General features: G+C 37.3%; 1 protein-coding gene across 4 annotated transcripts in view; it reads right to left on the bottom strand.

Annotated features, from left to right (window-relative positions):
* RGS7 (regulator of G protein signaling 7) overlaps positions 1–24,677 on the bottom strand; it is a 243,849-nt gene that overhangs the window by 108,745 nt on the left and 110,427 nt on the right. For all 4 annotated transcript variants that reach the window (XM_075089406.1, XM_075089410.1, XM_075089409.1 and 1 more), the window contains exon 3: positions 20,045–20,141. In XM_075089406.1, coding sequence (XP_074945507.1) covers positions 20,045–20,141 — 97 coding nt within the window. The remainder of the gene's footprint in view (positions 1–20,044; positions 20,142–24,677) is intronic.

Genomic DNA, 24,677 nt, shown 5'->3' with positions numbered 1-24,677 from the left:
AAAACATTTGGGAACTCTCTAGAATTTAGTTTCCAAAAGGCATTCTCTTTGAAAATAAGAGTAAGATTGAACTTAATATTTTCGTAGTTTTGACCCATGTCCTTCTAAGTTTTAATTTCAGGTATATTTTTCATTCTGGTGTTATGCTTAAAAGTAACTTCTATTTATTGACTGTGAAATCAAAGGGAATATTATAAAAACATCCTCTGTCTTAGTTGCAATGGGAAAATCCAAAGTAACGCCACTACGGTCACTAAAAATGTATCAAATATTTCAAATCAACACAGTTTCAGTCTCAAATTCTTCTCAGCTATGACATATGTTGGGACTTACAGCCAACAAATTCAAAGTTGCTTAGGAAACTTAAAGTCCATTTCTTATTCTCTCCAGGATCAGTATGCATGCAAAATTATACTGAAACCATAACAATCTAGAGGTATTTTACTTCAAACATAAAAAGAACTTCACTATACAGTACTGTGCATTTTTATCATCGATTGCACTTTTGCTATCCCTGACCTCTGAAGAGGATATACAAAAACAAGGCTCCAACTCTTCATATTGTTCAGGAAGATGTCCTGCATGTCTCTCAAGCAGCTTGCTGTGCTGTGCAAACTGAAGCAGATGTGCTCTAAAATGGACATCGCCACAACTCTCACTATCTATATAGAAGCAGCATTCAGGCTAGTTTGACATGAAACACATTTGCTTTATCAGAGGCAGTAGAAATGTGTTTATATTCCCTCCTTTCATCAAAAAGACCTCCTTTGTTTGAGGTATGATTGATGCCTTCACAAGGAAACCTAGACGAATGTAACAGAAGTTACGTACGTAAAAACCAGGAGAACTATCCAGCAGCTGCGCTCCCTCCTCCCTGCATGCAGGGAAGCCAAGGAGGGACAGGACTCTGGGGCATCGGACAGGGAGTGTCTTAGATGCCCATTAGGTGACTGTGCTGAAAAGAAGGCAAAAAGAAAGAACAGTGGGTGCGTACAAACAAGTAGGACAACAAGTTATTGAAGGACGTACTATTTGAAGGACCTGCTGTTGTCTTGGGTTTGACTGATGCAGTCACTTGCTCCAAGCCCTGTTACCTATATTTGGTACAAGGGATATGGTTTGTCAGACAAATTATCACTGATCACAAAAGCCTTTCAAGCAAGGGAAACAGGCAATGATACTTAGTTTGTCCCAGAAGACACACCGTTTAAAGTGAGCGTATCTCCTAAAGATAGAAAACTTACAAAGTGCCCAGGAAAGCATTACAGAAAATAATTTGTTTGATTTACAGTTTGTGCAACAGCACGTGAAAGAAGTTTAGCAACGTCAACTCCTCTAGTACTACCCTGATGAAAAGATGGTTCACTTTATAGCTATGGGAGCGGTGACTGGAAAGGCCAAACGGATAGCCTGCTGCCACAAAGAGAGAATGGCCAAGTCAATGATGAAAGTCCAAGAGACTTAATTCCAAGCGCCACTTATGAGCCCTAGGTTATGCTAATACGCCTTAAACAACACTAGAAAGACTGAAGGTGCTTTTATTTCCTTTTTATCTTTTTTTTAAACAAGTGGAATACTATATTCAAAATAATAAATTTCATTAAAGTGACAGGCAAGCTTTCATGTCACTTCAAACGGGCAAGATTTCTTCTTAATAACATATTGATTTTTAGAGTGCTGAACTAGCTATTACAAGTACTTGTTTAACAATGAACCAGCCTCAGTCTATTTATTTATAAAAGCCATGCAAGACAGAGGAAATGTACAGATAAAGGTCAGTGTTTAACATGTTGAACTTAGGCAGAGCTTCTAAACATTCCAGGCTTGATCTCGATTTTATTTAATATGAAAATTCTTCATATCATTTGCACTGGTGGCTGGGAAAAAGATAAATGGGTTTTGGTTCATTTTTTATTGAACTTAGCATTTTATTTGGTTTTAATCCATCACATATTACCTTATATCTTCCTTAAAGGAAAGAGGTATTAAGGTGCTTGTTTGGCTGTCTTCCTTTTAAATAGCTTAAAAGCCTTTGCAAGTAAATTCACTTATTTGCACTACAAAGCATAAAGCAACGATATTTGCCATTACGGCCTATATATACAATATCTTTTTTCCTGACTGCCATTATCTGCCAGGGCAACCTAAAAGACATTTTCCTTAAACATTGTTTACTGACCTTTCTAAAGTTAACAGGTGTTGCAAATGAACATATATTCATATGGTATATAATTTTAAAGTTCTGCTCTCCCATAGTAATTTTCTTCTTATAAATTTAGTTATTAATAGGTGCTGTCTTAAATGCTTCCTCTAAGGACTGCTTGCAGCTGCCTCACGTAGCTAATTCTTTATTCTTTTCTCTATGCAGGTTGCCATCTTATTAACCACAAGAAGGCTCTCCAAAGGTTTTGGTACTGCAAGATAACACACTTCCTAGGTAACAGTGCCTTTGAGTTATATATTATTTCATACTAACACGTTTTCTTGTGTCCTACTGCTTTATTGTATCACTCTTTAAAATGTACATTTCTGCGTTTGTTTTCTTAATGTAGCATTTTGAGTAGGGATGTTTGACAGATTCAGAACAGAGCTTGTGTTGATGAAATAGGACTGCCTAGTTTTCACCCACTAGTCCTCATTTTCCATACTCATTTTTAAATAGGCTGATGTCAGATACTGTCCTCATCCATAAAATTTTGATTCTACTTTGTGCAAAAGTTGCTGCCATTGCACCGTCTTGATGGGTTTTCCTTTTTGTGGTGTTACTTGAGCAGGTGAGGGGGAATATAAACTGAACTCTTGAGCAATGAAGAAAGCTTGACTCCAGGCTTTCTCTCTCTTTTTGTTGTGCTATAACCATATATTACCCTAAGTATCTGCCAGATACAAAGGTCATGAGAAAAATATAGCATGTATATAATACTGATCACTCTTTCCTTGTACTCTAATTCCTACCATGGCCTTTACATTTTTCAAAGTGCTAAATACACTCAGTCTGCGGTATTACACAGAAACCGGTTTGCAAGAAAAGGCTTATTTTGCAGTTACGTATGATCTTTAAGGGACAATTTGTGCCCTTCAATTGTAGGCTTGACGCTGTTAATAAACACCCTCAGCTGGAAACTGTAGAGAAGAGCCTTGCAGATAAAGAGAAAACACCTTTGGAAACACAAGGTGAAACCCCAGATCCTAGTGCATGCACCCACATTTTGTAGATCCCAGTCGCAATTAATAAAGCCTCTAACACAGCCACAGAGGGCCTCTGTCTTTGATACGAGGGCACACAGGGCAGCGCTGGATGAGAGTAGTCTGGGCATCCCAAGCTCTGCACTTGAGTAGGTGGCAGCTACACCAAGTACCTGCTTGCGGGCCCCCAGCTGCTGGCAGGAGAAGGCACAGGACTTTCACCTCCTCGAGCACAGCAGCAGCACAGGGCCTGACCCCCTGACAGGGGTAGGTGGTTTTTTTTCTTGGTTTTCTCCAACCTTGCTGGATGCTGTCTCATTTGTTGCCAATTAATAGTTTTAGACTGTTTACCCATAATCATAAAAACTAGATTTGTTTTTAACATCTGCTGAGACACATCATGTATCAGTGATGAGGTATATATTTAGTGCAGTGATTTAGAGAGATTGAGTAAAGAAAGATCTAGTTACATCTGTAGGGATTTTACTAAAATTTTTCTTCCTGTAAAAGGTATTTAAGTATTTTTCTTGTACGCAAATCTTTCAAATTAATCTATTCCTTCTATGAGTACTATAGCTGCACTGTTCTTTTCGTAGGAGAAATATCGAGTATTGGAAATAGTAATGCCCAGTGGGAAAAAAAAAAGCACTTTTGATTTAAGGCAGAATATGGTACTTAGGATTTCTCTGTTTCTGCTTCTTTTTTTCCATGTCATTACTAATCACGGATGAAAAGCATATTTTATTTTTAAACTATGTCAGCAAGAAGAACATTTTCCTTCACAAAATAATAGAAAGGATAGTTCCAACAAGGTTTCCAATACTGATCCAAATCTTTATTAGATCTGAGACACAGGACTACAATCTCCATTTTATTTGACAGATATGTTGATTTGAGAAGAGTTTCAGCTGACTGAGGACATCTACTGCAAATATTACAACTAATATATCCCATTTTTCTTCTTGCTACGTATTCTGCCTGTTTATATGCTTGCTGTAGCTAATGTAAAACTTCAGAACTCTTGCTTGTGATCTGTGCAGCCTCTGCTTTTCTTTCTGTTTGGGGTTGCTTTGGGGTTTTTCTTTTTGGTAAATTTTACGTCCTGTTTGGGTAGCTCATTATAAAAAAACAGCATTTAAATTCAGCGATTCCCTTGCTAAATTGCAAATAGCATTTCAATTTTTAAAACAAATCATTATCTGTATCTGTACCTGGTACTTTGTCAGAAGATCATAAAATATCATTCATGAAATTTTGTTTTATTTACTTCTCTTATTCCCAGGCTTCTACATCTCTCACTAAATCTACCTGCACATCAGGAGTTCATTTCTGAGTACAGATAGTACAGACAGTTTCTATCTTGGCTTGGCTAGTAATAAACTGAGCACAGAGACTCAGCAATTATTGATGTCTAAGTTTGATGGTGTGGACTGAATAGCCAGGCGCTACAGGTGTGCCAGAAGAACATTCCACCGACACTGATTTTTAGATTTTATCTCATCTGTTATAACAACGTATCCAAGAATATTTGACACAAAGTCCTTAAACTGGGGGCCACTTCTCAGAAGAACAATCATGATTTGATTTAAAATAAATGTATTATATATAGGACTTAATTGCTATTTCACTCTCTCACTTCAATATTTATTTTGCTTTCTGTTCTGCTTTAATAAAATTGTAAGTAAATTTCCATTTTCAAGCTTTTCAGCTATCAAGCAGTGACCTTTCATCTGAAATTAATTAGAATGCTACATTTTAAAACACAACTATGACTGTAAATGGGTAACAGTATGCATGTGTTTGATTCTCTTCCAAAGCAATTTAAGGAGATAGGTTGTTCTTACAACCTAGTAAGATTACTACGGAGAATGAAGACAATGTCTAGACACATGCTTCATCCTGGATAGACATAATTCAAATAGCCTAATTTAGAACATCGAAGCCCTTCAAAACACATCACTGAAGTTAAGACACTTTCCATACAAAATTCTGCTTCTCCCACAAGAAGTCATCACTCATTCCACATTAAATAATTTATGTTCTTTGAGGGAGGCTCTTCCTATTTTCCGATCCCTAAATGAATAATTACTGTTCCCAAATAATCCAAACAGATACTGTTTCCAAAAATATGTAATGCCTTTGATCAAAAAGTTAATATCTTCAAGCAGTTTGGAGCCTTTAAACTAGTAGTGCCTGATAATGTTTTTCCTCCTCTCATTAGAAAGCTTTAATTCTGCCTTCCGTCTTCCCAACTCACTTCCTGTTCAGGAGTCTGTTGCAATTCTCCCCTGTAACTGAGAGCTCACAAGTCCCTTTCCCTTTCCTAAAACGTAGGTGGTCCTCTGTTTCTCAGTTGGGACTTTCCGGTTAACATGCTAGCTTAAATTTGTTACTCTATCAATTTAACACAGCTCTACTAAAATACATTTTCAAAAGGTACTTGACGTTCACTTTATTCTCAGTTGCGGTTATTTCTCTAAAAATGCTATACCTCTAGCCTGCTACAACAGCATGTGTTTCATAGCTCATCAAGTGTACTGTAATGTTTTCTTCTGCTTAATATACATCTCCACTTTAATATAGCTGTCTGTATAAAGTTCTTCAGATGTTTTTTTAAATTTTACTTCTATTTTACATTCCTTCATTAATGATTAGAAATAACAGGCTTTAAGCATCATTAAAAATTGTAGTTACATCAAACTAAATCCAAAACCGATTAGGTGGCTGGTTGGATTAAATAAGCCACAACATCTCTCAGATTAAAAGGACGAGTTTTGCTAACTGAGACTAATTTACAGAACTCATTTAATGCATTGCAGAGGTAATTTATAAGCAGTGTCCTACATTTCAGCTACCTCACATGAAATTAAACAATATATTAGACCATCCAACTCTTGTATACACTACCTTCCTGCTGGTCTGACAGACCTCGGGACAACCACTGCTGAATGGTACCTGCTCAGTAGTTCAACAGCACACCACTGCTTGCTGAAGCTGTGTTCCCTATCCCTTGCATGGCTGCCCAAAGGACAAACGAGCTATGACCAAAACACAAAGAGAGATGGACATCCCACTTGTATTGTTTTTTTCTTTTTAAACAGGAAGAAATGTATTTTTAAGACCTAGAGAAAAAAAGTGAGACAAGTTGCATTCTCCTATTTACTTTCAGCAACTATCCTAGAAGAGTGAATCGCTACTATAAGCAATTTTCCATGCATTTTCTGGAACAATAGACTCAAGTACTGCCTTTTAAATAGTCCAGAGTTTGGGAACATGATGCTTGCCAGAAGCTTCCATGTAAGCATGACACAAAATTAAGATTAGCCTCCTAAATCCTGCTTGAACAACATGATGATCTTTGTAACACAATCATATTTTCTATCTACTTCCAGTCCAGAACAGCTGGGGTCCATCTGCAAATGCTGACCATTGTTACTATGTTTTTGCAGCTTGTAGAACTCATGATAGATTTTTTTTAGATGATATATCAACAGTCTGGAATGATGTAGGTAACATAAAAGGGCTAAGTATTTCTGTAAAACTATATTTGACCCCAGGCACAAAACCAAACGAGGTGAGTCACTCCACCTCCACCTTTCATAAAGATGGAATTCTGATTTCTTCTATTGAATAGATGCCTTTATAAGTATGAAGGGACTTGATAAAACTGTTTAAAAACACCCACTTCTAGAATTCAGATAGTAGGAACACAAAAATACTACTGCTCAGAAAACAAGTGAATAGAGAACAACAGTAGAAGGTTTTTTTATCTGAAAAGTATGGAAGCATGGAGAATCCAACTTGAATGATTACTAATGAAAGCAATTATAAAAATCAGGAGAGTATAAAGAGGTGGGAAGAAAAGCAGAAGGTGGATTTTATGTAAACAAACCATTAATGGGCAGGTTTGACCCAGTGCCTTTTCTCTATTCGTAAAATATTCCCTGTTCTAGAAATAAAGTAGTTCAGGCAACAACTGAACATTTTACTATATGCTTATTTTAAGATCTGCAAGTCTTTCTTTCTATGATATATAAGTCCAAAACTTACAAGAAGATAGTCTTTACAAAAAGGTCTAGAGTATTTCCTCATTTTAGCTATCTCACAGTTGATTATAAAAGCTTAAAGAGCAAAAATTGTGGCATCATAGAAGCACGTGGGGTGCTGATATCCATGAGACCCCTACAAGCACATACTAATTCGGTATTTAGCTCTGAAGAGAAAGAAAAATACAACCTAATCATCGACCACCTTATCAATATTTTCCACAAGCCTGTTATGTATTCAGAACCTCAGTTAGAAAGCTGTGCAGCAGTTTTAAATGGCTAACTCCCACCGAATTTGTGCCAATTTAATGCATAAAAGGAATATCTGCATGCACTGATGGCTAAATTGAGATCTAACAGGTATATTGAAATACCCAAAATGCATATACCTTGCTGCTGTTTGTATACTAAAACTACACATATAGCTGTTGTAGTTCAAAAGGTTACAGACCCTTCTGTAGGTCTGTTAAGATATATATATATATACACCCTGTTTTAAGAACAGCTTTTTTATTTTCAAAGCACTCTGTCAAAATCTTTCAAAAGCTAAATATTTCAGGAAAGGCTGAGGTGGCTGAATTTGCTGCAAATACCCCATGTCTGGTGTTTTCTATAGGACACAATGGAAGCAAATTCTCAGCACAACTCAAACCCTTCATAGACATTACATTATTCTAACAGTGCAACACTCATCAAATACCCATCAGTCCCACATGTCTGCTCCTACACTCAAGCACTACCAGGCCTTATAATAAAAAATATTATCCTATAAAATGCATGTGTGTGGGGGAGGTTAGTACTAATTTCCTTTTCCGCCTTTTTTTTAAAAAAAACATTCTCAATGCTTTCTAATTAGTTTGACTCCACTACCCAAGTCTTGTCAATGTCTATGTCGGCCTTCCTGCCAACAAGGGAGAACCTTGTAATTAATGTCTTTGCACCACCTACCTGGATTACTGAAGAATCCTGGGCTTCTGCTCTGTTCCTCAGACACAAAATTCACCAGCCTGCACCTTCTGACTTCCCGGCACCTGCTGCAACAGCTTTGCCCATTTCCCTCTGTGGTCCCCCTTTGCCCTGTGGAGCAGCGCCGGAAAGCAACACGTACTCCAGTGATCTTCCCCAACAGTCAAAACAAGTAAACCAAGAACATCCCCACAGAGCTCTTCCACCCCTGTGGCAAAAAGAGATGGATGCTGTGTGGGAAGCAAAATGGCAAGATGCCCAGCAGGAACACTGGGCTTTATGTCTTCAAAGCTGCTGTATTGGGTTTGCATGGCAAGGTTTTGGTACTGGGGGGTTACAGGGGTGGCTTCTATGAGAAGCTGCTAGAAGCTTCCCCTATGTCCAGCAGAGCCAGTGCCAGCTGGCTCCGAGACGGACCCGCCGCTGGCCAAGGCCGAGCCCATCAGAGACAGTGGTAGCGCCTCTGGGATAACAGATTTAAGAAGGGGGAAAAATACCTGTGCAACTGCAGCAGGAGAGGGGAGCGAGAATATGTGAGAGGAACAGCTCTGCAGACACCGAGGTCAGTGAAGAAGGAGGGGAAGGAGGGTCTCCAGGTACCAGAGCAGAGATTCCCCTGCAGCCTGTGGAGAAGACCATGGTGAGGCAGGCTGTGCCCCCGCAGCCCATGGAGGTTAATGGTGGAGCAGATATCCCCCTGCAGCCTGTGGAGGACCCCACGCCGGAGCAGGCGGATGCCCGAAGGAGGCTGTGACCCTGTGGTAAGCCCATGATGGAGCAGGCTCCTGGCAGGACCTGTGGCCCCTGGAGAGAGAAGCCCAGGCTGGAGCAGGTTTGCTGGCGGGACTTGTGACCCCGTGGGGGACCCACGCTGGAGCAGCCTGTTCCTGAAGGCCTGCGCCCCATGGGAGGGACCCCCAGCTGGAACAGTTAATGAAGAACTGCAGCCCGTGGGAAGGACACACATTGGGGAAGTTCATGGAGGACTGTCTCCCATGGGAGGGACCCCACGCTGGAGCAGGGGAAGAGTGTGAGCAGTCCTCCCCGGAGGACGATGGAGCAGCAGAACAACGTGTGATAAACCAACCCCAAACCCCATTCTTCGTCCTCCTGTGCTGCTCAGGAGGAGGAGGTAGAGAAATCAGGAGTGAAGTTAAGCCCAGAAAAAAGGGAAGGGCGGAGAGAGAGTCTTTTAATATTTAGTTTTTATTTTCTCATTAATTTATTACCAAACAAATCAGAGCAGGGTAAACTAATTTCGCCAGTTGAGTCTGTTTTGCCTGTCACAGTAATTGGTGAATGATCTTTCCCTGCCCTTATCTTGACCCATGAGGTTTTAATTATATTTTCTCTCTCTTGTCCAGCTGAGAACTCAATTTCTGACCCTTATTGTGAAGCTCAGGAGCATCCTATAATAGGCTCTGCCAAATACATGCAGCGGTGTAAGTAACACTCATCACACATTTGAGTGCTCTGATTTCCTGTTAACAATTTGTTCTTGATCCTATTATTCCATTTAAAATTATTTTGATAATTTGTGAAAAAGAATTTTTACCTAGGGTCCATTTATTTGCCTAGTGATAGATTGCCAGTCACAGGAAGCTGCATGGAACTACTTTTACTTCCTGTGTGGGTGACTTTCTAATTTAACATATCTTACTTTTTGTCAGGAACACAGCTGGCAGGAAATATTAGAACTTATTCAGGACTTTTTCAATGTCTAAGGGTGGGCTTTTTGGAAAACCTGTTTGTTGCAGATAAATTTCTTTAAAAGTTGTAGGTGACCCATTTTCAATGTTTTCCAAAAAGAAACTTTCAGTTTTTCATTCTGCTCTGGAATATTATTGGGTTTTGGTGGGGTTTTTTGTTGTGTTTTGTGTTTTTTGTTTTTTTTTTTTTTTTTTAATTAAAACCTGACAGCTTTGGTTCATGGAAAGCTGAGGATTTAGCTTCTTGTCCTAAGTCAGGAGAAAAATATTTTTAGTATTTCAAATTCTTGTGGCATGGGATGTCTCGCCAGCTCTAGAAAAAACATGAAACCTTAATAACTTTTTTGTTCTTTTTCAGATAGCTAGCTCCCAACATGCAGTAACAACTGAGATATGAAAGAAGCAGAAAAGCAAGATCTGGGTTCTTACCATCACAAATACTCAGTATCCTTGACAAACAGAAATTTCATGCACGCAGATACACTCTACAGATAAAATGGAGTGCTCAGTCTGCATCTTGATCAATCAGTTTAACAAATATGTTCAAGCTGAAACAAGCACTCAGGTCCATACCAGGCAACTGCTCAGGAAAAAAGTTCCAGGCAATCCAGATGCACACTAGCTCCTACTAATGCAAACTTAGGCTGAGTGCAGCTTACTTGCTGTGAGCTGGGGGTCATCAAACGACACCCCACTAACATGCAAAATCCTGATGTTATGGTGATATTTGTCATTTTAAAGTGTACATATACTGTTTGGCAACAACACCATGCAGAACTAGTCTGTGGATAACTTCAACAGCAATAGAAATATGAACAATTACAATTGTTAAAATTTATTTATTGTTGTCTTTTTGCAAAGATAAGTCTGCAGTCTTCTGATGCAACTGCAATGACAAAGTCTTTTTCCTTGTAGCTGGAGCCAACAGAATTAGGAGCTAAATAACAAATCATCTTGTAAACCCTGCTAACTTGATTTCTTGCTTAAGGAGCATATTCTCCAGGGAATGATTTTAATTAGTTTGATTATTTTAACTTCTGTCCAACTATATTTATCTGGCTGTAAAAATGGAAGATTGAAATCTGCAAATACAGCAGCACTTTCCCTTTGCATGCCATTCAAATCACACTAAAATGGTAGACTTAAAGACAATAAGATAAAATTTCATGTACTAAAATGGTAAAACTGAAGCAGAAATAAATTACATTGCTTGAAAAGTCACAAAATGAGTCAATGTTAGATGTCATTTAAGAGGAATAGGGGACCACTATCCCAGATGCATTTGTACCATCTTAAAAAGAAAATATATATGTTTACACTGTATTACACCTAGCAGGGTACCTCCAAATAACATATTATTTGTATCTATACTAGCAGTACTCGTCACATGTCTACATTGCTTCCTATACACGTTTAATAAATAATCACCAGTCAACCAAAAACATGCCACCAGACAACAGTGCACAATGCCACATAAACTAAAAAGTTGGATATTTTTCCATGTGTACTCCACAATGTAATTGTATTCATATCTGTTGTCTCTATTTATAAAACAATTACGGTACCTAACTACAACCTTGTACACAGATATTCTCTGTAACTATTCTGTTCCATTCTAATTGGCCGTATATTCAAGACCCAAACCTACCAACATATATTCCCAGCTTTAGGATTGCATTACGCTCATACAAAATCACACTTACAAATCCTAGGAACTATTGCAAAGTTTTGATTTTTTGGCAAGACAACAGACACTTTTCAGACTCAAGGCTCCTGACCTTAGAGGAACCCATTTGGGTTTCTTTTCTTTGTGTCTTTAAGTAAATGTCAATTTCTAGGATAGTTCCCAGAGACTATTTATCAAGTGTATCATGAAACAGATTTCACATTGTGGTGAGACCTCTATTAACACTCAACAAAGACTTCATGCTGGGAACTCATTCGTCTTCAGCTATATACTTCCTCTCCTCATTCTTAACATGAGCAGCAAATTTCCCTCCTGTCTCAGAAGTTAGTGCCAGCAAACACATTAGAGACTCTTCCTTCTCAGAAAACACTTCTCTTCTGTGTACCTCGAATTGGTCTGTGAAAAAAAATCCAAACAAACAGCTTTGTTGTCACAGAAGTACTTCATAAACTGATGGAGTCCAGTAGTATACTTTGCTCTGCTTCCTAATTAAAACAATTACTTAAAATATAGGTGCCTGGAAAATTCACACTGATTTTTATTTCACTAGTTCTAATCATTGCTATGCAACACCAACAGTACTTCTTTCTGAGAAATTTCCAAGGTAGCCAGGAAGGAAAACAATTTTCATAGAACCCTTGAATATATTTCTTTACAGTGGCTCTTCCTTAGACATATTCTAGTCTTGTCTCCCTACAAGGCTTTGCTTATGCACATAACAGACTTCAGTGAACTTGTTATTAATCACTACTACAGACACTGCTAATATCAGCATAATTTTTTTTTTTAAGCTGATATATCATGCACTGCCTCATGGGCAAATATATATGGCATAAATATGCACGCTATGTATTTTTTTGTGTGTGTGTGTGTGTGTGTGTGTGTGTGTGTGTGTGTGTGTGTGTGTTGGAGGGGGTTATTCCTTCTGTTTTATGTAAGTGCTACTCATTGTTGCTGATATAAAAAGACTAACAAAGAGTTATTAACTGGTGTTATTCCAGAAAAAAAAAAAAAAAAAAAAAAGGGCAGAGTACCTAAAGTGAAGCTGTGATAGACTGCAGAATTCCTGCTAACCTCAGGTTAATGTGAGGCTGGTTCAGGGCTCCCTTTTCACCCCACACTTTCCATGAAAGTTACACGACCAGCGTCCAGAGACTGGGTGTCGAGGGTGGCAAACTAGGTAAAATTTTTGGCCATAGCGAAGGCCGTAGTTCCCATACTCCTCTTAAAAGTACTCACACTTCAAAGGTGCAACCCTGTTCCACTAAAAACATTGGCAAAATCTTACATGCAAGGAGGCTAGGAAGAAGGTGGCGTAGGAATGGGAGGGAAGTATTTTCATGACAAAGCAACAGCAGGAAAATTTAGGAACAAATTTGTATCTATGATCAATGAGCCCCAGAGCTATTTCTCTGGAAACGTGCTGAGCTGTAAGGCCTTACACAGCATTTGGGAAACAGAGGAGCATCTAATTCAAACTGTGCACTTCATGTAGACGAACAACAAATAACATGAATGTTGCCAGCAATTTCCTACCTCACAACAAGAGAACAATTACTAAGATATTTTGCCCATCAATGCATGACTTCTAGACCTATTTCTTTTGCAAATGTCTGTGAAAATAAGCTTTTCATATCTACTGATTTTAAGGGAACTGACATTTATGGCGACTGTTTTGCACACAGATTACTTTAAAAGACTTTTCAATGGGTTTTCAGTATATTTCCATTTCCTAGAACAATTTTTCAAAATTGCCTCAGACTTTCCTCACTGTATTTTTCTTCTTTTTACTAATGGTCCCAATAGCAATGACCACTGCATTAAGAGGTAAACATATTTTCTCTTGTTGTTTGGTTTGGAGGAAGCAATAACTTGTAAATGAGAATTTGTTATTTGGTTTAAAATAACCAATGAAAGTACTTTCACATTTTGAAAAGCTTTTTAATTCTGACAGTGATTTATTAAAGGTCTGTTATTAACGCATGCCTTAAAATGAAAATGAAGAGCATAATCATCTTGGAGCATTAAAGTTGTTGGAAACAGTTCTTCATTTCTTTCATTCACTGTTCATTTCGAGTGAATAAGAGCATTAAGCTCTTATTTGATCCCAGCCCACCACAGCTTATCACACAGCCATTCTGAGTTCCACAACTGCCACGCTGTCACTAAGCTGATTTTCCATAAAATACAAAAGTTCTGTCAAGTTTTAAGCGGCTTAAGAACACCCTTCTCTGGCCATAGTTACAATCCCAATGATGTGGCCAAGAAAGACAGGCAAATGAACAGAAACAGGAGGTGAAGGTATGCATACAGCACTCAAATATTCACTTTGGTTTTCTGAAATGGTAAAGCATACAAAGCACCACTCATTAATCAGTTATCTCCCTTCTGTGGAATGACTGTATGTCCAATCTTATGACACCAGTTAGTCAATGTCTTCTCACTATTCCAAAAATCATGAACATGATATCAATAACTAAGGGAACCAGCCTTCTCCTTAAATACATCCACTCCCAAAAGACCATTAATATTTGAATGCAAGTCAGTCGCTCTGACAAAGTGATGAATGGAAATGACACACGAGAGAGATTGGTGTTTTAACTTCAAACCAACTATTCATTTGGGGATAGAGGATTACTAACTTTTTATTTTCAAAAGTTCTGTTTTGAAAAGTGAAACTGTAAAGACGGCAAGTCCCTGTTCATATTTGCCCTTCTGAATTGGCAGAGGAGAGGGAATGAGCCAGCTTCTGTCCTTCATGTACTGACAGAGAACTTTTCATTAATGCATTTTACTAAGACTGGAACCTCAGCAAGGCAGTGAGCTCACAGTTCTAACACTGAAGGCTCTGTTTGCAAATAACAAGAGGCTGATTTGGCATAAGGAAACCAGCAATGATTCTACTATTAAGGTATACCTGTAGGAGAATGCAAGAAAACGGGGATGAAGGAATGGAGAGAACAAGAAAGTAGGAACCTGTCATCAACCCAGCACTGGAGACACTGAAGGGAAAAAAAAAAAGAAAAAAGGTCCATAAAATGAGGGGCTTGGGAGATAGGAATCATAGCTTCTCCCACATGGTTAATTGATTCTGGAAAAGGTATTAAAAAAATGGAAATTCCAAAATCCTTGTATTTCCCTATAGTGCAACATTACTTTGGTTCAAAGGCACCATATGATTGAGGAGTTATGCTTTTGTGGTTTTCTTCTGTCAGTTGAAGTAGCAGAGCTTTCTCTTTTATCTTGTATTTCAGGTAGGTAATCTTCAGTACCAAAGTGGATAAACCTATCAACTCATTTCACATGCAGCACAGAAAAGTCATCAGATGCTAACAACTCATTATTCAGCTGGGAAAGATCAAAACTAATGACAGATGAAACTCTTTCTTGTTATTAGTCCCCTGAGTCATCCAATTCCCACTGTACCGGTCTTTATTTTTTGCTGCCTGCCTCTATATAACAAGCAATACTGCTTTTGCAGGTAGCTCCTGTGACTCATTCCTTGGGCTCACCTACCTGTGATCTGTGGGTAAGATGACCTACCATAACACTGCTTTCCTCTGGGGTATTTAACTACATCTGATCTGGCTACTGAGACTACCAGTCTGCTTTTCAGCAGGGCTTTTTTTTATGTTTAAACCCATAAATTCTCTATTTTTACCATGCATACTACTACTAGTGCTTAAATAAAGACTGGTACTTAAGATTATATGAATACAATGCTAATTAAAGTGCAACATCTCATTACCTTAACAATTTCCCAGGTAGAAGAGAAATAAGCATATTCTCAGATCAGGAAAAATGATGATTAAAAGTGACATATGATGGCAATAATCTTTCTAAAAAAAAATGGGAAAATGCAATGTCTATATGGAAAAGGCACAATATCAGCTTCGCATCCAGAAATGAGAAAAAACTAAAGACTTCACATGGATTATAATTTCCTGGGAAAAGTAAATGAATTTTTTCACTTTCTCTTTAACTCAGATGTTAGAAAAACACCTTTCTACTGATCTCCTCCTCCTATTTTTGTTGGTTCAAGCTGTGACTACTTTCCAAAATTATTGAGCCATGCATCAGAAACAGCCAGTAACGACTAGTATGAACATGCTTTCCTTGAATACTTTTTATTCTCTCTCTGCATGTATTCTTTAATTGGTCTTACGCTTCTCATAGTTCTCCCCGCTCCTTCAATAAAAACACTAAACAATGTCCTTCATTCACGCTTACACACCACTTAGTTGGCACATTTGCCACAGATTTTATTCATAATGAGCATATCCAAGTATTATACACTTTAAAGTCCTGTAAAGCATCACACTGATATTCCATAATGACCATGACACCACTATATCACTACATCTGTCTTAATGAAATATTCACATTATGATTAGCTTACGAAGCTTTCAGTACTAAAACTGGCCAACCCACACACTTATGCCGCAAAGACCCCCAAATCAAACCCTCAACTATTATAATGCTTTTTCTGTAAACTCTGAATGCTTCTTTCTGCGTGACAGTGAACAGCAAAACTTTGGCATTTACTCGTTGTCTCTCCTTAGTAAAAATAAAAATGATATTTCAGAGCTCCTTCTAATCCCTGTGATTCATATGTCAGACTCCCTACATTCATCATTTCAAGCAACTTTTTTTTATCCATTTCCAGGCCTAATGGTGAACCATGTTCCAGGCAAATTGCGTTCTTTTTATTCCTAATGCTTTAATCAATGTTAGTAAAGAATGCACATGACAACCTTCATGCAATTATTATTTTTGACTGGCAAGATGTCTACATAAACTATCTTCTTCACTCCTCCAAAACATTTTAAAACCATGGAGACAACAACAGCAAGCCCTTCTTTTTTCATCAAAAGGCATAATAACATAGAAAGAATAAACTCTCCTACTTATTTTTCTTTTCCCTTGGAGCCTTTAAAGTTTCAAATCAAAGCCACAATATATATCTGATGAAAACATTATTATGACTACGCTGCAGGCATACAGGGGGTCCTGCATTACTGCAGCCTAGTCATCCATCAACCACTGTTTTAAGCATGTGCCTTCTGAAAACTGAGTGCCCTTGACTGTGGTCATCAGCGTTGACCATGGAAAGTGACTTAGATCGATACACAGGGATAACTAAAATTTTAGCATTAACCAGTCAAATTTCCCAAGAACCAGACAGGAAACTACTTCAGTGTCATGTTCAAGCCCATCTTTAGATGCCCAGATGTATAACTATTCTTAAAGCTACAGAGAAAACTGACTCAATCCCTCCTTCAAGAAACTTCCTGTTCACCTGATGTATAACCAGTTCAGTTCAGAGATGATAGTTCAGGCTCTGCTAGATACACTTTTAGAACAATGCAAATTTTAAAACACAACCTCTGGTGTGATTTTCACCTCAAGATTATAATGGGAATTATATGTGAAAGAGCATAAGCAGACTATATGGTTCGTAATAAAACCAAGATTATTCCATTCTCAAAGATAGGAAGCTATTACTTGAACAATGATGGTTTACACCTTAGCAATGCTTATATGCTTAAGCAGTCAAGACTAAAGCAATACTACAATTCCAGCAGAATTTCCATTAACAGTGAACAGTGTAGGACCTAAAATGTAATCTAGCAAATCTGGTTTCAGCCATTACTGTACTAGAGTACACAGGCATATATACCAGTCTGCTTTCTGCAAAGCTATCCATGCAAATTCATCTATTTGTTGCATCCAGTCTGAGCCTACTTGCAAGTAAGATTGTGGGTGACTCAGCTTGAGGTGAACCAGCATTACAAAGACCATCTGCTACAGCACATTGTACATCCTCTCTGTTCAAAGACGTAATTGTACTTAGCCTCACAAGCACTAGCTGGGTGAGGTAATTCAGTGAGGCTCTGTAAAGGCTAGGGTCTTTTGCAAAAAAATATTTTTGGCTGAAATCATACTAGGCATACAGTATACTGCTCAGTGGCCCCGGAGGGCAGTGAGCTAGTGTCAGGATGAGTCAGCACAGAATTATGCCGAAAAAGCCACGTGTAGTTATTTGACTAAAATAAAAATAATAATTATTTTAAAAAAACAACAAGCTGGGCATGGAGATTGTAAATATCTGTTGTGCAACAGCGAATGATGCAGATCTTGGTGTAAAATAAGCTTTGAGTGCAATGAAACCATTAGCTCATCAGACCCAACAAGCTACAGTACAGAATAGTTCTGGGGTGTTTGATATTTATTCTTGCTTGTCATGGCATACTAAAATACACCACAGATGTTCACTGATGAGCACAACAGGTTGCAGGTCTGCAGGTGGCACAAGTAAAAGTCAGAGTAGTCAGCTCCCAAAGCTGTACTTCCGCTGACTCTTTTATGCTGAATCCCATTTGGAACTAGACAAGGGTGCATTTTTCCCTCTCCAATAATTGTTTATTTCTATGTATAAGCAGCCCCATAATTTCTGTTAAAGACTTTGTAATATACTAAGTTGTTCACTATAATATTTGCATAAAAAGAGGTATAATTTTATATAGAGCTCTTTATCTAAAGAACTCAAATGAGTATCATTAATGCTAAACAGCTAGGAAAAACCACTCAGCACTAAGGAATGAGGTATAGAACCAGGAGAGGTCTAATGGCTTTGTTTTTACCCCCTCATTTTCAGAGATTTTTATCTTGGCATATATGATATATTGGAGCTCAGTCAAAGATAATTTTTTTTTTTTTTCACAATTCATTTCACCTCCAGCTTAGAGGTGACTGAAACACTATTATCCAAATTAGTCTGCAATTCACCATCTCTAGTGAATTTATGTCATAGATAAAGTTGCTGCATAAAGTCAATCTGATACATTCTTAAATGTGAATACAAATATGAATAGTAATTAGCACACATCTATGGGTTTGTATTCTTTATCAACAAATAGCTTGCAAACTCATCTTAAGCACATTTTAAATCAGGTAAAGACAACTAAATGATTTACTTTTGAAAGATTTCAAGAAAGAAATTGAATAAAAATGGTGTGTTTGAATTCAAGCAACATGCTCACAAAAAAGTATAGATATCAACATCAAGCAACTTATTTGCTCTCTATGAATATATGAAATATAAAGCAATATAATTAATCATTTTTTTCAAAATTCAAAGGTGAAATAATCTTTAACTTATTATTATTTTTCTTTGTGTTTTCTGTGGCACAACAGTGTGCACAGCCTCTAGAGAATTATCTGTATTTGAAATGTTTCTCTGTGTGGATATTTTACTTGTAAAAACATTTAAGGAATGACTCAGTAAACAAGATAATATAATCACAGCATTCTATTTATTAGCACAACATTCTATTAAAAGGTTAAATTCAGATACCATTCCCCAGGCTGATTTTGCTAATGAAGTCATCATTAAATAGATATGGTCAGTAATTTTGTATTAAAAAGTGACTGTTCTTTCAACTAGTTTTTTCACTTGCTGTTTTTAGAAGAAACACTATGAAATAAAAGTAAACAAAAATAAAATAACTGTCTTGCTTTTATAGCAACATAATTGAAATGTTAGCCCATAAGACCCTATTTCTATAGGCAATTTATGGACAACCTTAATTTTTACAAGTTGTCTAAAGGAGACTTACAGGTTTTTCTAAATGCTTGGAGGAACATGACTTAACTGTAGCAGACCAACCCATTTTGCTTCCCCTCCAAACAAACAATTGCAAAGCTCCAGTTTTTATGGGACATAATCCTGGACAGATGGCTGGGTATAATACATGCTTTTATGCATAGACACACAGTTGTATATATATATATATGACAGCATATAGACATATATATGTACCTTTTACCTGGACAGCATCTGCTCTTGATTTGATCATTTTCATATGGATGCTTTTGTGGGTAATAACAGTACTATAAGCTGTTATTGTATGCATTTTCACAGTTATCATCACGATCATTAGATGACAACAGTACTCCCATGTTTCCTAGCAATCAATAGTTGAGATTCATTTGCTACATATGCACAAACTCCTAGCACATTAAAGGAAACCCACTACTCTCAACACAAAGGTTTGAAGAGTTCAGATTCCACCCAGGATAGAGACCTGACAGGAACGTAGATTTATTGCACTAAAATGACTGTTGTGCTGTTCTGGTGGTTTTTTTTAGTCATGTGTAGCAAAAATGAAATGCAGAAACTCTGCAATAAAAATATTGCCATTTTCAGATAATTGACTTTTTGTAGTAAATTAAGGATTCCCTTCACTTAATTTACAGCACAAACACATCTCTGTGTAAGTCCACTCCAATGTGAGAGAAACATCAAAAATTTCTATAATCAAGGTATTCAAAGGATAGTCAATGTCTCCTCCAGACCAGATGACTGTGAATTCCCCATAACACTCAGTTAAAAGTCTTTTCCCTGTGAGCATCCCCTTAAATAGTATGAAATTCACTTTGACTCTTACCAGAAAAGACACTGGGGATCTTGGAAAGAAAACTTTTGACTGTACGAATAGGAATCCCATTTTTCTCATCTTGCATGCGGGCTATGACGTCTTCCATCTGAACACAGAGAAAAAAAATAAAACAAAGAAAGAAAGAGTAGAGAAATCCAGAATTATTTCCTAAAATAAATTCTCCAAGAAATCCTAGATCAATCTCTCAGAATGACAGGTACACTCTTGTTTTTTTTTTTTTAACTTATAATTTATATTCTACATTTTTATCAAACAGGCTAAAAAACTACAAGTAATTTATTTGCAGCCAACAGTAAGGAAAGTCTCTTGAGAAAGAGATACCAACACAGAACAAAGATTTAGTTAAAAGTAGTTAAAAGAAGTAGTTAAAAACCATCGCTAGACATAGAATTTCATATTTTGATTGTGTTACTGGTATTGTACGACACATAGGAACAAAATAGACTCATACAGCCTTCTAGGGCGTTGATACAGTTCTCAAAATGCTGTTCAAAACAAAAATAGAGCTTATAAGCTCAAAGCAAAAATTCTTCCTCTTCTTCTGAGAAGAGGAAAAAAATTCAACATGATGCAATTTTACATCCCTGGAGACTGCAGAGCCAGAAACACGAGCTTTTTTTGTAGGTAATGGAATGGGTATAAAAATGTTTAAAATCACTTTGCTGTATTTTTTTTTCACCTTAGCTTATTTTTTCCAACTCATTTTTTTAAGGCTAATGTGGCCCGTACATTTTATAAATTACGCCCAACGCAAAGGTTCACTTTCATGTGTCTATGAACGGCAAGCTCTTTTACTGGAACACACAAAGAATATTTAAATAGAATCATTGGCTGACAACCTCAGTTTTTATTCTTGCATATTTCATAACCGAAGTTTACACATTAGATAACTGTCCTCTTTTTGAATATCTAACTCCACAAAATATTAAATTATATTGTGATAAAATGAATTACAACTATCCTTCCTTTTTCCTTAAATCACTAACAAAGTCCATATGAAAAACTCTGTGTGACAAATCATTTTACATTATTTTATGAGTCAAATCATAAAAAAAAAAAAAAATATTCTATCTCACCTCTGCTCCCCCAGTAGGTTCCCAAAAAATTCATTAAAAGTTTGTGGCTGGTTTGTGTTGAGAAAAGAGACTGACTGACAAAATTCTGTTTTACACCTTTTTTATACAGAACTCAGATGATGCAAATCAGCAAAGAGCAAACCAGCATTAGCTGCAGCTGTGCATTAATTGGCCCAATGAGGGAGTTGTATAGAGCCAGGAAAGGGAAAGGGAGCTGGGGTCACCAGTGGTGTACACAGGGAAAAAGTACAAAAATCCATACCAAAAATGAATACAAAATCAATTAGTTCAACTGCTCATGAAAAATCTGTTTATACAGAGAGTGTCTGGAGGTTTACATGCTCCAGGTACTTATGGATCATACATTAACAACCCAGTGAACACAAATCCAGTGGCATAGTGCAAAATACAAGTAGCTATTGTTAGCAGGATGTGGAAAACTCAGTATATTGCTCAGAATTAAGGAATGTACAAATGTAACAGAAGAAAAGAACCAATATTCATTGTAAATTACTTTCATCTGACATGGAAGTTAATTATTTAAACAGAAAAGGCTATTAACTATGTTCTGAAGAAATCATCAAGCAAACTGTTGTCTATGAAATGTAATCTATCCCAACATTTATTATCCATATAATAAGTGAAGACTTGTTTCAACCTCCTCTAAATTCAGTTGGCAAACTGCCCTATTGAGCCCTTAAATGAATAAGAAGTCGCTCAAATTCAAGTGAATATTTTTGCTTTAAACAATAAAGAAGATTATAGCCAGCAGTGCAGAGTCTTCTGTGGAAACGAACAGAAGTAAATTTGATGATAAGTTCCATACATGCAGTGTAAGCTTATAAGAATATTGCTAGAACTGCAGAGTGAATAATAATGTCTGTTACACGGAGACAAATTAGAAGACAATTCATACATAAGGCAACATGATAAAGGTATATTTCCATTATAATAAGGATTACTACAAATGTAGGACACAATCCTGGAACATAATATTACAGGTAGTGATATGCAGTTACCTCTTTCTCAGGAACGCACAACAGTGCAAACGTTCAATGCCTAGCATTCCTAGTGCTGACAGTAATCAGTCTTCGGAAGGTATATGGAATTGTTAACTGACATTCACATATGCTTTCCTAAACTTGCTTCATGTACGAGATTTAATCTAAACTGTAAACAACCTAACTCTGATAGGGACTGTAGCTCTGGGGGAGTTCTCTGGTTTTGATTAGCAAAGTGAGCTGTAGGATGTCTACGCTGCAAAATTACACCTTCCCCTGCAGATTATTGTTCCATGTCAGGAGCAAACACCCTCTGTGCAAAAGGCAGCTCACGCTCCAGACAGGATCATTGTGAACTGCTTGGTTAAGTCAGTGTACAAAGATTACTGTGTGAGTGGGAATGTTCTGAAACAAGATAAAAGACAACAGCAGACTCAGTTACAGTTGACCTGGAATTCTGTATCTGTTATCTGTTAGACTACAAAATTCTTATTTGTCTTGTCCCTTTTTGTGCGGCAATATAAAAGGTCATTTGTGTTTTGTGGTCATCTCAAATCTTAAACATAAGAACTCAAGAAAATGAAGGGCGAATTTTAAAAAAAATGTTTCAGTTAAAGATTCAAAACCTTCTAATGCAACATATGCAGGTGCACTGTTTACCTTTCAAAATATGTAGTCCCTATATCTGTTTTAGCTGCTTTAAATTCAGCAAATGTATAATCTCTTCCACTGGAAAACACTCATTTAATTATATCTGGGAAGCAGCACTCAAGGCACACTGCACACTGATGTCATTCATCAACAATGACCTAAGACAATGAAAAGGACAGAATAGTTTAATTAGAATGATGAAAGAAAATCTTCATCTGATTTTGCTCAAGAAGTCTAATCCGGGAAGCACAAGCTGTCGCCTGATATAATAATTTTCCTTCCTGATGTATCATTGCTTTCTTCTGAGTCACCTGACCCCATGCACAAAAGTGAAATATGAGCTCCTTCCCTTTGCCTCAGAATTAGGCTTTCACAGTTCTTGTCCTTTGTGCTTACCTGGCTAAGCCTGAGTGGCTCTGATCATGCAATGGGATCTTTTTAAACCTTAAGCCTTTCCAAAGAACACAGAGAAGACAAATCCAGAAACAACTGCTTCCTGATCACTCTGTAAATGAAGCTCAATGTGCTTGAGAAAAGGAAGTTGTACAAGCACATCTTTTAGCTTTTCAGTCATCATTATACACAGCTAACAGGGAAAGGGTACCTAGAAGGAAGTTCACAATGCAGCAAGGATTCTACAGGAGCATTTCTAAATAAGTGTATATTTCAAAAAATGTGCCATTTGTTTACCAGTGAGGCAATTCTAACCCTGACAAAAACTCAATAACCTTCTAATGCATAGGCAACTCAGACCAAACTTATAATAATACTATTTAAAGCTTCATTTGTCTCCCTGCAAAGATAATTTGCAGTCTTCATCTTGACATGTAAGGACTCCGTGAAATCTATTTCAAAGACTAGCTCTGTGACAACAGTGACAATGTGTCTTATATGAAGCAGAAAGAAAGAAGATAGCATTATCCCATAATAGAAAGGCTACGGGTACCGGAGCCATTGCCTAGTAATGACCACTGACTCTGCTCCAAATGCATGGGGTGCTAGGCATGAAGACATGCGTGACTTACCCCAGGGGCAGAACCCACAGAGAACTGACAAACCCACAGAGTCAGTAGCATCTGGCCATGGGGAAGAAGAGAGATTAAAAGTTATCAAATGAGAAGTGAAGGTGGTGGTTCTCAGTCATGTACATTGCTAAAAGTCCATTGAAGGACTATGCTGATTAGGCTTCTCTGATACGATCATAAGAGTTTTCTGCCAAACAGGGTACAATTCACCTCATCTATCTTTAAACATCAGTCACTACCCAAAAGTATCTGTCTTTCTCCATTATTGACAGTGGAAGCCTTGAAAAGAAACCAGGACTAGTATCCTTTAGCTAGTTACATCTACATGAAATGAATACAACCCCTAGGAGCACAGTTTTTATGGTTCCTTAGATTTTAGTGCCATGTGGTTTGGGAAGACCCTGATCTTTAAATTTCTAAATCTAAATATGAATTAGATTGTGAATCAACCACACATCTTGCAAAAATTATCCCTTTGCACCATAATTCACCGTTGCTGCTTCTTAAGAATTGGGGTTTTTTTTAATTAATTCAAAGACAACAAAAGTCAAGAGCTCAAAAAGTTTGTCAGTGCAGGGAAAGAGTTTTTTCTTCCCTTAAAAAGCAAGCCTAGATCAACTCCACATAAAGGTGGTCACTAGATACAAGGATTGCAAGACTAGAAAAAGAAAGCAACTGTCTGGAACTAACTAAAGTTCAAGAGATACATAGTAAAACTTGAAGCTTTGACCTACTTACACATTTACAGATATCTCAACTCAATTTCTGTTACTGAAACAAATTTTAGTGGTAGGGAATTAAAAGTGTACCCAGGAATACTAGAATGAAACTAAGCATAATTTTCTACTCAGTTATTGTACCTCAGAAC

This window comes from Phalacrocorax aristotelis, chromosome 3 (assembly GCF_949628215.1).
Source record: "Phalacrocorax aristotelis chromosome 3, bGulAri2.1, whole genome shotgun sequence".
Classification (NCBI taxonomy): Eukaryota; Metazoa; Chordata; class Aves; order Suliformes; family Phalacrocoracidae; genus Phalacrocorax; species Phalacrocorax aristotelis.
The sequence above is the reverse complement of the archived record's forward strand: the minus strand, read 5'-3'. Positions and strand labels throughout refer to the sequence as shown.